Source organism: Nelusetta ayraudi, unplaced genomic scaffold (assembly GCF_046127955.1).
Source record: "Nelusetta ayraudi isolate G7.1 ecotype Tasmania unplaced genomic scaffold, CSIRO-AGI_Nayr_v1 ptg000110l, whole genome shotgun sequence".
Lineage (NCBI taxonomy): Eukaryota > Metazoa > Chordata > Actinopteri > Tetraodontiformes > Monacanthidae > Nelusetta > Nelusetta ayraudi.
Genome location: NW_027466160.1, coordinates 520001 through 535000, shown reverse-complemented (window position 1 = coordinate 535000; position 15000 = coordinate 520001). Strand labels below are relative to the sequence as shown.

The following is a 15000-nucleotide window of genomic DNA, read 5'->3' as shown; positions in this document are numbered from 1 at the left end:
ACATATCAGTATTTTATCGTCACACAACATTCACTGTAAAAATATGATTTAAAGGATGTTTTATCTTGTTTCTTCTTCGGGTTTTTTTTTAATCTTATGTTATGTTAGCATGTTTTATCTGTTGAGAGTCAGCCTCACACCACTGAATAATTGCATTAAACACACAGCTCCATCTCAGAGAGGACAATGACCCACATGTCAGCATTCAGTTTTATGTTCCAAATGGCATTTTAGCAAATGAAAACCAACTAGATGTGATCATTTCAAGGGCTTCTGAAGGGCGTTTGGTTCTATTTTCACCTCTTTTGATCAGACATCACTGTGGACACACGGCTGCTCGTTGTTATTCAGCAAACAGCTGTTGAGCCGACGGAGCGCCAGCATCCTGACTGCTGCTGCTGCACAGACGGGATGGAGAGGCCACACCTCAGCAGTGTGTGTGTGTGTGCGCGTGTGTGTGTGTGTGTGTGCATGCAGAGTCACGCTCACACTGCAGACTGCAGAAAGGAGGGGGGTGGGGGAGGGGCCAGCGCTCACATCTACAAGGACTAACAATATAAAACCGAGGACAGATTTGAAAACTGCCGTTCAGCATGATTTTTTTTTTTTTCATTGACGACGTATCCGAAAAAAAATCAAATGAAACAAAAAAAACACACTATAAAAGCTGCATGTGATGCTGACGGCCAATGATGTCACTTCCTCTCTGGGGGTTTAATGAGCGTCTGTTCCAGTAAAGTGAGCGACGCGTGATGCCATCGGCCTCGTTATGTCATTGACTTATGCGCGTGAGACTCTGGTAAACAGACAATCAATCAATCAACACAAACTGATGCCCCCCCCCCGATCACCAAACACACACACACACACACACACACACAGAGCCACACACCCAGTTAACCCTTCACTGGCCCCAAAACGTGGCACAAAAACCTCTGAATCATCAGCCCCCACTGGTGGAAGCTGCCAACCCAGTTGACCTCTGACCTTCTGGGCCTCCTGCTGCTGACGCCTCCTGTGGTCGGCCGCCGCCCTGCGCTCCGTCTCCCTCCTCCGCTGCTCGTCCAGCTTCTTCCCTCGCTCCTCGGTGCAGCGGCTGAGGCGCTGCTGAGCGCGGTGCTCCTTGTCCCGCAGCGTCTCTGAGAGAAGAGAGCACACGGTCGCACACACGCGCGCACACAACAGGAAGTGGGGCAGAGTTCCAGCCAACCAACCCGCCAAACCCGCCCCTCGTGATGACGCCGAAGAGGCCGCAGTTGTGGTTTCTGGATCGATAAGAGTGAGCGGTTGTTTGCGGCCCTCGCACTCACCTTGGATCTTCTCGCCGTCCTCCCGCTGGTCTCTGGCTAAAGGATGGCGACAGCCTTTGGAAAAATAGATACATTTATAAACGCAATACCTTTTTTTTCACCAACTAATACAAATAAAACGAGCAAAACAAAAATGATATTTTTTAAATATAATTATAGTCGAAAAAAGCCATTGTTGTGCGTGCAATTTCGACGTTTACCTAAAGGACTGCTGGGACTGGACGGCGACGGACAGGGACGTGCATTCCTATTGGTGCTCAGGGCCATGGAGGGAGGGGCCAACGCTGTGTATGGGGGGAGAGGGGGGGCAGCCAGAAAGTTACACATTAGCAAGAGGAGAACGCAGCGACAAAATGTAAAACAGACGACAATCAATCAATCAATCAATCACAGACATGGCTGTCAGTGTCACCACCCAGGTGGGAGGTCAGTGTCCATTCATCAAGCCAACACCGACATCCTATTGGTCAGTCACTGACAGTCTGTCACACGCATCAGACAACTCATTAGTTATGCCAATCAAATCTCTGGGAATGCAGTCAGCTGTATCAAGTTGTTAAGGCACTGGTGGAGTGTCAGTGAACGCACCACAATGCTGCATTCAACAGCCACTCAAACCTTTAACCCGCTGTTAGGCTGCAGGAACAACAAATGAAAAATAAAATACAAAACCCGCAGCAAAACAGCTGACCACATCAGTACATGGGGGAAACACACACACACACACACACACACACACACACACACACACACACACACTACAAGGACGGATGTTGGTGTTGGATTTCAGGCTGAATAAAGGGATTAAAAGGATGCAGCAGTAAACACAGCAGGACAGACACTGATTTACTGAATCAATGATAACAAATGCTAAAATATACACACACATATACATACTGTATGTACACATACCTATATCACTTGAATCATCCAGGTCTGTTTTCATCACAGCCTTTATGATTCGTTGTTCACATAACATTCCAATCCATCGATCGCACATCAATCATTGATCAGTGATCAGCACAGCGCGACGCCTCGGTTCTGTCTCTGCTCACCTGTCGCAGCCACTTCAGTCATCCGGAACCGGGTGGAGGGTGGAGGGGGTTGGGGGGTGGGGGGAGCGGCTGGTCCGTCCGTGTACGGTGTCCGGAGAGAGGCGCCAGGAGCCGACGGAGCCGTCAGTGTGCAGGCGCAGACGGTCGGTCGGAGGAGGAGGAGGAGGAGAGCGAAGGGGGCGGCAACCTCGGAGTCAACCCCCCCCCACTACCCGACCTACCGCTTCACACTCGAGCTGATTTGCATTTCACTGCGCCCACTGTGGGCGCATGAATATTGTTGCGGAGGGATACACAGACTGGCGAACTCACACACATTTAGTCACACACAGGTGCAGGAGAAGAGCGGGCGAGCTGTCACGTGGACGAGCTGACTCGTTTCGGGGCCGCGCGACGATTGGCTCATGTGCCGGGCGGGAGTGAGGGGGAAGAGGGTGGGTGCACGTGCCGGCCGCGAGCGAGGTACCCTCGCGGCGGCGGCGGCGGCGGCCTTACGTCATAGGTCACGCTCGCACAAATTGGCCATGGTGGTCGAGTCTCCATGTGGGTCACGCATGCACGCACACAATTAAGCGTGAAGTGAGTCATGTCAGATGGCAGCTCTATATTTATAACACAGAGTCGCATGAAAACAAGTGTGACGTCACAGCTAATGTGGCACAGCACGTGATTTAGACACCAAGGAAATAAATAGGAATATTAGAGTCGCGCCCATCGCGTGCACATTCTGATGCCACATTATATACACTTCTGTCATGACGTCATGGCCGCAGTCAGGCACAGTGACTGTTTAACTGCAAATCGCCTGTTATTTCTCAGTGACGTCACAAGCAGGGCCTTCTAGCCTTAGAGCGAGCATGGGCAAACTATGGCCCAGGGGTGCCATACGCGGCCCGTTAAGATCTTTAATCCGGTCCACCAAACTTGAAGATGATGTTAATAGTAATTAATGACAGAGCTGTATTTCCTCCATGTTTTCAGTGTCCTTTCATCCATCCAAGCATTTTCAATACCCGCTTCTTCCCGAGCTCACGCGCACATACACACCCATGGACAATGTAGTTTCCAGTGGACCTCACATGAACCTTGAGAGGACCCAGCGGACACAGGGAGAACACGACAACTCCACAAGACACCCGTTTTGTTGGAACTTTGCTTTGGTTCATTTTCAGTTGACATTAAAGCTACATATTTTCTACATATCCTGTGATAATTTCCTCCTATGGCCCCACCAGTCAAAAAGTTTGTGCATTCCTGTGTGAGAGCCACTCTGTTCAAGAGATATTGAGACATTTAAAAATGGATTTCTGGGACGTTGCAGCCGGAACAAGCTCAATACTGCCCTCCTCAGACTAAAATGTGCATTTTGCGACGCAAAACAAACCAAAAAAATTCCAAGAATCAGGCGAATGGGGTTTAGATCTTTATTTGAAACCCAAATCTTCAAACATCGTACATTTCTATTAATTAAGAGTTACAGCAGCCATGGGCCGACGAGGAGACGGGAGCGGCGGTCCCCAAAAACAGGAAATACACTTGTGTTCATTTACATGACAGGAAGTGGAGACCGTGGATGTCCTCCAGTGAGGGCTTCAGTGGTGGGGGAGTCAGGGGGGCCGCCGCTCCAGTGTCAGAGCAGGCCGAGCATCGCAGCCAAGAAACGAGTCCACAGACGGAAAACACAAATAAGGGATAAAACAATAGAAAAATACACTTCCATTTCTTCTGATGGGGGAGGGGGAGGGGCCTCTGGCACAGCGCGGTGGTCAGAGGAATGTGGTGGTCACAAGGTGGAGCTGCACTGTTTCTGATGGGACTGTCTCACCCACTTGGTGATCAAGATAATCTGAGGAGGAAAAACTTAAAGCCAAAGGGGAAAAAAAAAAAAAACAACACAAATTGGTTCCTGTTTTTATTTGCGAATCCAGAGATTCTCAACCCAGTTCCACAGTCTGTGAAATCAATATAAATACTTTTATTTGCGTTTTAAAAAAGACGAAGCTCGAGAGCTTCTGCGGTGTTACGTGGATGTCAGTACAGAGAGGGGAAAAAAAACTTCAGGAGAGTGAAACTATGAGAAACTAAAAGAAACTAAAGGAACAAATGACAACAGCGCCCCCCAGAGTTCAGCCTGAACTTGATATTTGCCATCAGCCAACGTCCGTGTGCGTTCCAAGACAACAGCGACGCTCATTGAAAAAGTAGTGACGTCACTCTCCTCCTGACAACAACAGACATCTGCTGATGGTCCACAAGCTGGACTCGGTTGGAATAAACTGTATGGGGTGGGCCATGGCTGATTTCAATAAAAATATTGATGATTGGTGCCGTGTGCGTGCGTACGGGTGGGAAAGAATATAAATATCCCAGTCGGAGCGCAGCGTCTTGGAAGAATCCCCGCTCCTGCAGCACAACCTTAGGCCTGAAACAGAGCAGAGAGACACACAACAGTGTGGGTTCAAAGTGCAAATGCGTCATCTTCACGTGGAGGCCGTCCAGCTGAGAGAAGAACATCCATTCTAAATAAAACACATCAGCGCAACTGATGTAAGGTTCATCGTCTGCTTACATTCTTACAGAGTTAAAGATGACAAATGCTAGTATTACAACTACTGAAGACTTGAATACATCTAGATTTGAAAATCAGTTCATCTATGCAATCCTTAACACTTCTTAAAAAAAAAAAAAAAATCTTTCTTACATCATCAGCATCCTCGCCGTCGACACCGTTGTCGTCGAACTGGATCTCGTCTTCCTCGCCGGCGTGCCATTCGTCAATTTTGGCTGTGAGGAAGACAACAGTTGGTCAGTGGTCCAGTAGCGTGTGGGCGACCAAGCGTCTCTCTCTCTGTCTCTGGAAAAGTGTGTGTGCTCACCGTGTTCAGGCAGCTCTCCGTACGCTTTCAAACTGCGAGCTTCTTCAGCGTTGTACTTGAGGATGACGTCTGCCTTGTTGTCCTGGGGGAAAGAACAGAAACAAAGAAAGAGTCGCGACACATCTCTGAACTCCCAGTGCAAACGGTGCAGCAGTAGTACAGAACACTGATAAAGATCAGCTGGGCGTAATGGGCCAGTTTGAGAGATGAAGCAACGCACCTGATAATCTCTCAGTCCCACCAGGATGATGTCTGAAGTGTTGATCCAGACCTGGAGGAGAGCCGAGCAGGGCAGGGGTTAAAACTATGACACGCACGCACGCGAGCAGCAGCAGCAGACTGACAACAGAGGGAAACGCACAGTCAGCGTTACGTCAGGATGGGTTTCCCTGTGTGTGTGCGTGCTGCCAGAAATGTGTGTGTGTGTGTGTTTTGTGTGAACCTGACGGGGCCGGCCGGGATGTCCCTACCTTTTTCCGGAGTTTTCCTCTGATGTGGCAAAGCCGCTTGGTTCCATCAAAGCACATGGCCTCCAGACGTCCGTTCCCCAGCATTTTGATCACCTGAGCATATTCTGGAAGACAGCAGCAGCGGAGGATTGACCCCGTGATGAACCCTGACCTGGAGCTGTGGCTCTGGTGGAGAGGTTGTGCCAGAGAAGGCCACTCACCCTGTCCGTCCTCCTTGAACACCAGCTCCCTCTTCTCGGACTCATTCTCGTTCTTTCCACGCCGCCGGTTCTTTCCTCCTTTACCTGTGGACGGGGGTCAAACATCGTCAGTCCATTTGAGAAGACGGCGACCAACCAGGGGGATTTAAGTGGACGGACAGCTTTAATCCTCCTGCCGTGTTGCTTTCCATTCAACATGGTTCACTTGCTAAAGCTGTCAGCAGTCAACAGTTGGCCCGAGATCGGTTTAAAGGCCACTTTAGATCTGACCGGAAGTGCTGCCGGGAGAAGAGGAGGAAGTGCGCCGCCGCTAACTTAGCTTCGTCTTGACGGACCTCCGTTCATTTTGACAATCTTGTCAGATATAAACACTACAAGTGCCACGTCGGAAATAACACATAACACAAGTGGCGTTCAGAATCCCACCGAGAGTCGATCACGCGTTGCCGAAAGATAATCTAAATGAAAATAAAGTGTGGCAATGTTGGGAGAAGGCCCGGGTGCTGCTTCATTGCAAGCAGTCGAGTTAGCGAGCCAAGACAAAGGCGTGATAAAATACAAGGCTGCTGTGCGTTCGTTGTAGTCGAGGAACTTTTGACAGCTAGTACACACGCCATGTCAATTTTATTTGTGCTCGGTGACACATGACACGGCGGGGGCGCCCAGGATGGTGGAACATCGCCACTCCGACATGCTAAGTGTCGCTAGCCGGCCGATGTCACGTTTTCACGGCGCGCCGCGCCGCGCCGCGCTCCAACTGCGCCAGCAGCACAATTCATCGTCATCACGGGGGACGTCTTCTCTCGGACTCTTACCTTTATTCTTGGGCATATTCTCTCACTCTTCCGTCACGGAACTCCTCCTCGGTAGATGAGTCTCAACGTTAGACGACAAAAGCTCTGAGAGAAATGTGAAAGCTTGGGCTCGATATGCTCTCAACGGTACTGGAGAGGCTAGTAGCTTCTCGCTGTGCTACACAGTCGGTGTGCGCATGCGCTGAGTGAGCTATTCAAAAAGTCCGTTTCTTTATTGTTATCACGGACAGGAACAGGGACAACGGGATGCCGATGGCGGTGGAACAGCGACCTCTGCATGCCGGCCCGGGATCGTTCGCTTGTCAGAAGCTTACACAGCCATTAAAGTTTCGAGTTGTTAAAGTTTTTTGGGGTGTGTTTTGTTTCTGACTTTTTTCTTTTGTAGTTCAGAGTTTAAAGTTGGCATAAGGAGTTTAAAGGCAGAAGTCAAACTTTCATCTCATAATTACTGTTGTCATTTTTACTCTTGTCGTTTTAAATTGTATTTGATGAGTGTTTGATAACTTTGCATTCGACAACACCTGCTAAGTTACATCACTTTAACCTCAACACACCTGCTTCAAAGGTGGAGACCAAATAAGCACATTTATTCACTGTATGTTGGAATGTCCTCGTCTACTTCCCTTTTGGATGAAAGGGTTGGACCTTACTGAAATTGTTGGTGAGAATACACTTCTCAGTCCCAAATTGTGTGAACTGCATCTGTATCCAGGACTTCAATACTGCAAGAAAGGTGAGATCTCCATTGAATATGAGTTTATTGGAAACCAAACGTTGTCAAGCCTGCTCATGGAAATCACATACACCCTGTGTCATAGGACAATTGTTGATGGGAATGACTTTTTACTCGGAATGAAAGTTACAATGTAAAGAATAACCTTGAAAAGTTTAGGACATTATGGAATATGTTTTATAACTTTCTTAAGAATAACAATGAGTGCTGATGGTTGGATGAATGATGGGAAGGACTGAAGCCTTTATTTCTCTTCTTTCCCCCTTTTTCATTTTTTTGTTCTTTCGGTTCACCTCTGAGCAATGTAAGTTGGTGAATTGTAGTTGTAACATTTGCAACACTGTTGATGTGTGCTTTGTCATGTTGTGTTTCATGTTTATTTTAAGAAAACTAAAATACATGTTATAGCAGCAGTTTCTCAACTGGCTATTGTTAATTTACGCAACATTTTTCCCTCCTGGTTTTTAAATCTGAGGCTGGTGTTTATTCATTCATGCATCAAATCCTGCAAATATCTCGTTGTTTAGCGCCGTGCACCTCCTCTTCACTAGGTGTTGTTTACATTGTATTTGGATGTATTTAGATGGATGGGTGTGCAGTGGCGAGCACGGCTGGTTGATGGGTTGGCACTTGAATGAAAGTCACAACTTGTTCATTGGTTGCTTTGCGCTTTATTTTCTTAAAACAAAGTCCAACTTGTGCTGCAGGTAAGAAAAATCCGAGAGCCGAGGAGAACAGAAAATCAGTCACATTCCCATATCTGCAGTTTCATAAATCAGTTTAAAGAAAAAAACAACTTTCAGAATTTCATCCCATGTGACAAACACAGGAAGGGGCAGCCTTTGCTTTTGGATGGATAACCATCAAAGAAACGACCACGGAGCTGATCCATGAACCGTCCACCAGCAGTGTAAAAAATATTTTAAAAAGCTTGTCTCCAGAGTTGATTTTAATTATAGAACTGAGAGACGAAAATACTTTATTTCATGTTACAAGTGTCTTAAAGCGTTTAAAAGTCTTAATTCCACCTTTTCACCTTCAAATAAAAGTTTACATTTATAAAATGGTTGATTCAAATTCACATAATCTCAAGTTATGGATAAAACCTGAAGAGGAAATGACTACTGATGCTTTAATATACAGTGAGTTTGTCCGACAGGAGAAGACAAAGTTTTGTTTTGTTAGTTTTGTTATTTTAATCTGTCTTTCCAGTTTGGGTGAACTCAGACAAACTGCCTCGTTTCTGGGTGCGATTCTTGTGACTGCACGCTGCTCTGAGAACAAAAGCAAAAGCTGGCCTCCCGCTGCCACCTCATTAAAATCAACACAAACATGCAAAACAAAATGGAGAAAAAAAAGGAAACCTGAGTTTGTCTGACGCGTGTTTGTATTTACAGTTCATCTCCCTGCTCGACGCAGGAGGCTCTCGCATCTCTGGTCAGTTCCCCTGACAACCCCTCAGGCAGCCCTTGTTTCCACGGAAACACAACTTCCACCTGTGTGATTGGTGCAGGAGGAAACTAACAAAACAAGACAATCGAGTCTCTTCTGAATCTCTGCTGACTGAAAAGTCTCAAAAGCTGCACGAAGCAAAGTCTGGTCAACATCCTGTCAACTGGTGTCAGGAGCGGAAGGGTTCGTTTCTCCAGAGGTTCAGTGGCTTTGAGGGGGAACCACTGCAGAAAGTCATGGAAATGAAATAACATTCTACATTCAGTCTCTAGTGTGAATGAGTTCGTGTCGTGTTTTTTTAAAATGATTATTCTGTGCTTTTGTTTGTTGCTGATGGTGCCTGTAACCCCATGTTATTGCCAACAGATGGCGCCAGCACATTTTCCTTGTGCAGCTTTAGGAGACTCAGAAAATGCAGTGAAAAGGCAGACTGTGATTTTCTTTGAGGAAACTGGTTTGTCCAGATTGAAAAAAAAAAAGAAAAGAAAAGCACAGCGACTCCTCGCAGGTTTTCAACACAACATCTGCTGTGTTTCTATTCATGAGGTGCACAAATGTTGATCCACCTGCTGCTGGAGAAAAAAGACACTTCCTCTGAACTTGCATCTATGTTTCTGCAAAGCTGAGCTCTAAACAGGAAGTGTTTGCATTTTGGTCCTGAATAGCTTTTGTTTTAATATATATGTATATATATATATATATATATATATACCTATGTTTTGAATTTGTGCCTCTCGATTTCCCCACTGATCACTTCCCTTTTTTTGTTCTCTGAGTCTCATCACACCTGGAGGTGAAACACTGGAAGTGGAGCTCCTGAGGGAGCAAAGACAAACACAGACGACGCCACGTTTTCTGGACTAAATGCTCGGACGGCGCCGACCCGGAGGCTACTTGAGGTTTAAATAGAGGCTCTACAGCTACAGCGACGCTGGCGTGAGGGCGGGGCGACGACCTTTGACCCGGCGCTCTCTGAAAGCATACATGAGACTAATGTGTTCAGAGTGGGAAATAAATACAGTACTGGGATCTCAGAGTCTCCAGGAGGCGGCGCTGCGCTGATTGTCCAAAGCAAAAGAAGTCTGGTTTGGGTGGAGAGCGGGGGAGGGGGGGGCGGGGGGGGGGGGTCCTGGTTCAGAACCAATCAGAGTCGGTCAAGGTGCAGGGACGGCAGAGAGGGGGCACTGTTCCTATTTGGTGTGAGCAGTTTTCCTGGGTTCCGTCAGTAGTCTGTCTGTCTGTCTGTCTGTGCCGCTGGAGCGGAGCGGAGCAGAGCAGGGGAGGGTCTGAGGTCAAAGGTCACAGGGCGGTGGAGGTGACCTTCTTCATGCCCCGTCGCTGCGCCAGCGTGGAGCAGCCCACTGGCTCCAGGACGGGTGGAACATTCCGGTTCAGCGCCGAGTAGGTGGCAGCCATGGCGCCCTGCAGGGGGCGACGCAGAGGCAGAGCAGAAATAAGGAAGTGAAAGAGCAAGCAAGAAGCAGAAAGCAGTCCGCAGTGAGGTGAGAACAGGTCACCTTGACCAGGTGCGGGGCGTCCTGCCTGTTGAGGGTGTACTTGGGCAGCTGGTCCCGGTGGGTCACCCAGGGGTGTCGCAGCACCTGGGCCGCTGTCAGCCGGCGGTGGGGGTCCACGTGGAGCATCTTGGAGACCAGGTCCTGAGAGAGGAGGGACACACACACACACACACACACACACACACACACACACACACACACACACACACACACACACACACACACACACACACACACACACACCATCAGAACGCAGATCCTCTCTGCGAACCCTTCGCCAGCCTCTCCGCCAGCAGGTGAAGAGAACAGTTCTGGTTCCTCACCTTGGCCTCGTTGGACACGGAGGTCCAGTATCCTCCAGTCAGAGAGAACTTCCCGCTGCCGATGCGAGCCAGGATCTCCTCCGGCGTGTCGTCAGGGCCGTTGGCAAAGGGGGTGAAGCTGCAGGAGGACGAGGACGACAAAAGTGAGTCCACCTTGTGAAATAGTGTGAGATGTTCTCCACGGTCCTCTGGTGGAGGAGCCGCTGAAGCAGACAGTGTGGACACTCACCCAGTCAGCATGGTGTAGAGCAACACGCCCAGACTCCAGATGTCACAGGCAGCGTCGTAGCCCTGCTTCTTCAACACCTGACAGTCACAAAGAGACACAACTTCAAGCACTGGACAGCAAGACAGAAGAAGAAGAGGAGAAGAAGGAAGAGAAGGAGGAGGAGGAGGAGAGGAGTAGGAGGAGGAAATAGAGGAAGAAAAGGTGGAGGAAGAGGAAGAAGAGGAGGAGATGGGAGTAGAAAAAGGAGAAGCAGGAAGAGGAGAAGAAGGTGAAGGAGAAGAAGAAGGAGGGGAGGAGGATGAGAAGGAGAAGTAGGGAGAGGAGGAAGAGGAAGAAAAAAGGGAGCAGGAGGAGGACATGGAGATGAAGGAGATAGAGGAGGAGGAGGAGGAGGAGAAGGAGGAGTGCTGCTCGAGGAACCTCGGGCGCCACAAAGTTGGCGGTGTAGCACGGCGTCATCAGCAGGCCGTTCTCGGCCCTCAGCTGCTTGGCGAAGCCGAAGTCGCAGATCCTGATGGACTCGGCGTTCCCGCTCTCGTCCATGTAGAGGATGTTGCTGGGCTTCAGGTCCCGGTGCACTACCTGCAACCAGAGCAGGGGGCGCACATCAGGCCGGCTGGCTACATCATGCAGGCCATGAAGTCCCAGCTGCTGGTCTCCCTTTTCCAGCTTCCAGGCTCCTCCCCTTTCCAACATGTTCAATCCGCCACAGAAGGTGGAGGAGTGTGAGGAGTGAGGGGGTGAGACGGGTTCCTACCCCCTGGACGTGCAGGTACTCCAGGGTCTTGGTGATGGTGTAGAGGACGGCACTGGCCTCGCGCTCCGAGAAGAACTTCTGCCGCAGGATCTTGTCCAGCAGCTCGCCGCCTTTCATCAGCTCCGTCACCAGGAAGACCGAGCGGCCGTCGTCGTACACCTGGAGGAGGAGGAGGAGGAGGAAGAGGATGAGAGCTCCTGGCAACAACAGCAGCAGCAGCAGTGCTACACCCATGTGTTAGGGTCTCCTCCTAGTGCCCCATTTCCTTAGATTACATTAGATCAGATTATCTTACATTACATCAGATAGACTTTATTTATCTCAGAACGGGGAAATTGCTATATACAGATGGCATCCCAAAACAGTGCAATCGCAGTGAATGACTCCAGTCTGGTGTTCAGCGGCCGACTCACGTCTTTGAGTGTGATGATGTTGGGATGCTGTCCGTAGCGCAGCAGGATCTCCACCTCCTCCGTCGGGTCCCTCTTGGACTTGTTGATGATCTGCGATGGGAGAATAATGCCAGCGTGAGGAGGAGTCGAAGCGCGCAGCAGGGGGCGGCGGGGAGCAGCGCTCACCTTGACGGCGTACTCCATGCCGGTGCCTTTGTGCAGGCAGCGCTTGCAGATGGAGTAGGAGCCGATGCCGATGTCCTCCTTGATCTCGTAGGCGTCGGAGAACTGCGACGTGCTCCTGTGCAGCTGCTGCGCAACCAATCACAAGCCGGCGTTTAGACATCGGGACCAGGACCAGGACCACTTCCTGTTCCTCCGGCAGTCCACGGGCCATCTGCTTTCCCTCCATGTAAACTTTAACCATCACAACATCTTTCATTGCTTTCAGTTTACAAGTAAAACTGCAAGGAGGAAGGAAGTTTCCAGACACGCGGCCAAACTGTGATGTCATCAAGAGGATCTGTGCGGTTCTGTTGAGTCAGAACCTCAGAGGCTGGGTTTCCATGACAGTATCGCAAAATGAAAGCGATATTTCAAAAATTACATTTATGATTTGCAGGCGTTTCCATTGAATGGTGTGAAGCACATAAGTCCTAAATCATGGAATTACATTTGCTCTTTGTTTAGAATCAGAATCAGAATCAGCACCTGCACGATGGTGTTGGCGACGGGCTGCGTGTCCTCCTCCGTGATGGCCACGAAGCTGAAGCCCCGGAACAGCTGGTGGGCGTTGGCGCTGGGCGGGACCCCCGGCGAGTCTGAGGAGGAGCACAGGAAACAGGTGTTGAAGCACATGGCTCCGCCCCTGCACCGTCCTGCAGCGTGGGAGTTGGGTGGGGGGGGGTGTCCCTGACCTCTGGGCGTCTTGGCCGTGAACTCGGGGTCAAAGTAGAAGGTGTCGTCGGGTCGGCCCGCCGCCGGCTTGAAGGGGGGGTGGATCTCCCTGCGGAAGAGTTTCTGCAACAGGAAACAGGAAGTGTTAGACAGACAGAGAGAAAGAGAGAGAGAGAGGAAGCTGAGGGAGGAGAGCGACGGAGGACACTGACGTTCCAGTCGATGGTGCTGAAGAACTGATGCCTCTTGATCTCCTCCACGCCGTCCGGCCCGGCTCCTGGAGGGAGACACGGTCAGTCTGGCTCGCACTGGAGTGTGTGTGTGTGTGTGTGTGCGTGCGTGCGTGCGTGCGTGCGGCACCTAATCTGTTGGCCGGGTTGCGTTTGAACAGGTTCCTGAGGAGACTCTGGGCTTCCGGGCTCAGGAACTGCGGCATCCCCAGCTTGGCTCTGCAGCAGAGAAGAAGAGGAAACATCCAGTGAGGGATTATCACACACACACACACACACACACACACACACACACACACACACACACACACACACACACACACACACACACACACACACACAGCAATCTCAGTGGGGTAACGCTTCCTGTGAGCTCATCTCTTCTTCTTCCCGCTCCTCTGTGGAACAAGCCCCGCCCCTCAGCCAGTCTCCTCCCACTGACAGAACTCAATGTCTTACTTGAGGATCATGGTCATGGTCTCCTTCCTGTCTTTGCCCTGGAACGGCAGCGTTCCCGTCAGCATCTCAAACTGGAGGCAGGCGAGACAGGGAGGAAGCAGGAAGTCCAGTCAAGTCAACAGCAGCCACAGCAACACAAACGCAACCGCAACCACAGGGTGGCGCCGCCCCCACCATCAGCACGCCGTACGACCACCAGTCGGCGCTGTGCGTGTGTCCCCGCCGGTTCACCACCTCTGGCGCCATGTACTCCACCGTCCCGCAGAACGAGTAGGCCTTGTTCTCATGGTCAATGGACTCCTTGCTGAGGCCAAAGTCTGGACACACACACACACACACACACATTTTATGGAGACTTCAACAGGAAATGAGAGCAGTAGAACCACTTTAACAACACACACACACACACACACACACACACACACACACACACACACACACACACACACACACACACACACACACACACACACACACACACACACACAGTAGAAGTGTAACATTACGCACCAGTCAGCTTGATGTGTCCCTCCTCATCCAGCAAGATGCTGAAATCACAGAAATGTTTGCTATGGCGAGGCTGCACGACAGACTGGCGAAATGAAAACCTGTGTGTGTGTGTGTGTGTGTGTGTGTGTGTGTGTGTGTGTGTGTCCATACTTCTCCGGCTTGAGGTCTCTGTAGATGATGCCGAGGCTGTGGAGGTGATCAAGGGCCAGAGCGAGCTCAGCCAGGTAGAACTTCACATCCTCCTCCGTAAACATCACCTGGAGAGAGAGAGCGAAGACACACACACACCAGTTACTGTTATTCTGGCTACCACCCACATACAGGTAAATAAAAGCCCCGCCCTCTCTAGGAGAAGCTGAATGTGAGGAGCGTCACCTCCTTGGAGAGGCGTGTGAACAGGTCTCCTCCCCGCAGGAAGTCCAGGATCAGGTAGAGCTTTCCCTCCGTCTGGAAGGCTGAGGAGGCGGAGACAAGAGGGGAGAGGGGGCGGGACTTAGAGCGGAGAGAGCTGTGATTGGTCGAAGCGGCAGGTTGGCCCGTCGCCCACCGGCTGACAACTCACCGTAGTGCAGCTTGACGATGAAGGGGTGGTTGACCTCCACCAGGATGTCCCTCTCCATCTTGGTCCTGACCCGGTCACGCACTGCGTACCAAGCACAGAGAGAGTCCAGGGTGGAGGGACATGAATCACGTGATAAATCACATGACAAACATCCTCCCTGAGACAAACTGGCCCAGCCTCTGCATCTCCACAACAGATTAAACTACAGAAAAA

General features: G+C 50.2%; 3 protein-coding genes across 6 annotated transcripts in view; all 3 read right to left on the bottom strand.

Moving 5' to 3' along the window:
* Positions 1-2433, bottom strand: part of map7d2b (MAP7 domain containing 2b) — a 10910-nt gene extending 8477 nt beyond the window's left edge. The window contains exons 1-4 of one of the 2 annotated variants that reach the window (XM_076049069.1): positions 2366-2433; positions 1511-1594; positions 1311-1364; positions 988-1139 (exon numbers count right to left, since the gene is read on the bottom strand). In XM_076049069.1, coding sequence (XP_075905184.1) covers positions 988-1139; positions 1311-1364; positions 1511-1594; positions 2366-2387 — 312 coding nt within the window. In that variant the 5' untranslated portion in view covers positions 2388-2433. The remainder of the gene's footprint in view (positions 1-987; positions 1140-1310; positions 1365-1510; positions 1595-2365) is intronic. The other variant, XM_076049070.1, reaches the window with a different exon arrangement.
* A 1342-nt stretch (positions 2434-3775) lies between these two features.
* On the bottom strand, positions 3776-6925 carry eif1axb (eukaryotic translation initiation factor 1A X-linked b). Its single transcript, XM_076049039.1, has 7 exons — positions 6727-6925; positions 5912-5995; positions 5712-5815; positions 5462-5512; positions 5242-5323; positions 5067-5149; positions 3776-4787 (listed from the first exon to the last, which is right to left on the bottom strand). The coding sequence occupies exons 1-7, from the start codon at positions 6740-6742 to the stop codon at positions 4782-4784; spliced, it is 426 nt and encodes a 141-aa protein (XP_075905154.1). The 5' UTR covers positions 6743-6925; the 3' UTR covers positions 3776-4781.
* A 1182-nt stretch (positions 6926-8107) lies between these two features.
* rps6ka3b (ribosomal protein S6 kinase, polypeptide 3b) overlaps positions 8108-15000 on the bottom strand; it is a 20419-nt gene continuing 13526 nt past the window's right edge. For all 3 annotated transcript variants that reach the window (XM_076049054.1, XM_076049053.1, XM_076049056.1), the window contains 18 exons: positions 14788-14868; positions 14601-14680; positions 14376-14482; positions 14226-14263; positions 13890-14032; positions 13716-13786; positions 13387-13475; positions 13239-13303; positions 13047-13149; positions 12841-12950; positions 12316-12441; positions 12151-12240; positions 11738-11896; positions 11401-11562; positions 10981-11057; positions 10752-10869; positions 10429-10569; positions 8108-10333 (listed from right to left, as the gene is read on the bottom strand). In XM_076049054.1, the coding sequence (XP_075905169.1) occupies positions 10211-10333; positions 10429-10569; positions 10752-10869; positions 10981-11057; positions 11401-11562; positions 11738-11896; positions 12151-12240; positions 12316-12441; positions 12841-12950; positions 13047-13149; positions 13239-13303; positions 13387-13475; positions 13716-13786; positions 13890-14032; positions 14226-14263; positions 14376-14482; positions 14601-14680; positions 14788-14868 (1883 nt within the window). In that variant the 3' untranslated portion in view covers positions 8108-10210. The remainder of the gene's footprint in view (positions 10334-10428; positions 10570-10751; positions 10870-10980; positions 11058-11400; positions 11563-11737; positions 11897-12150; positions 12241-12315; positions 12442-12840; positions 12951-13046; positions 13150-13238; positions 13304-13386; positions 13476-13715; positions 13787-13889; positions 14033-14225; positions 14264-14375; positions 14483-14600; positions 14681-14787; positions 14869-15000) is intronic.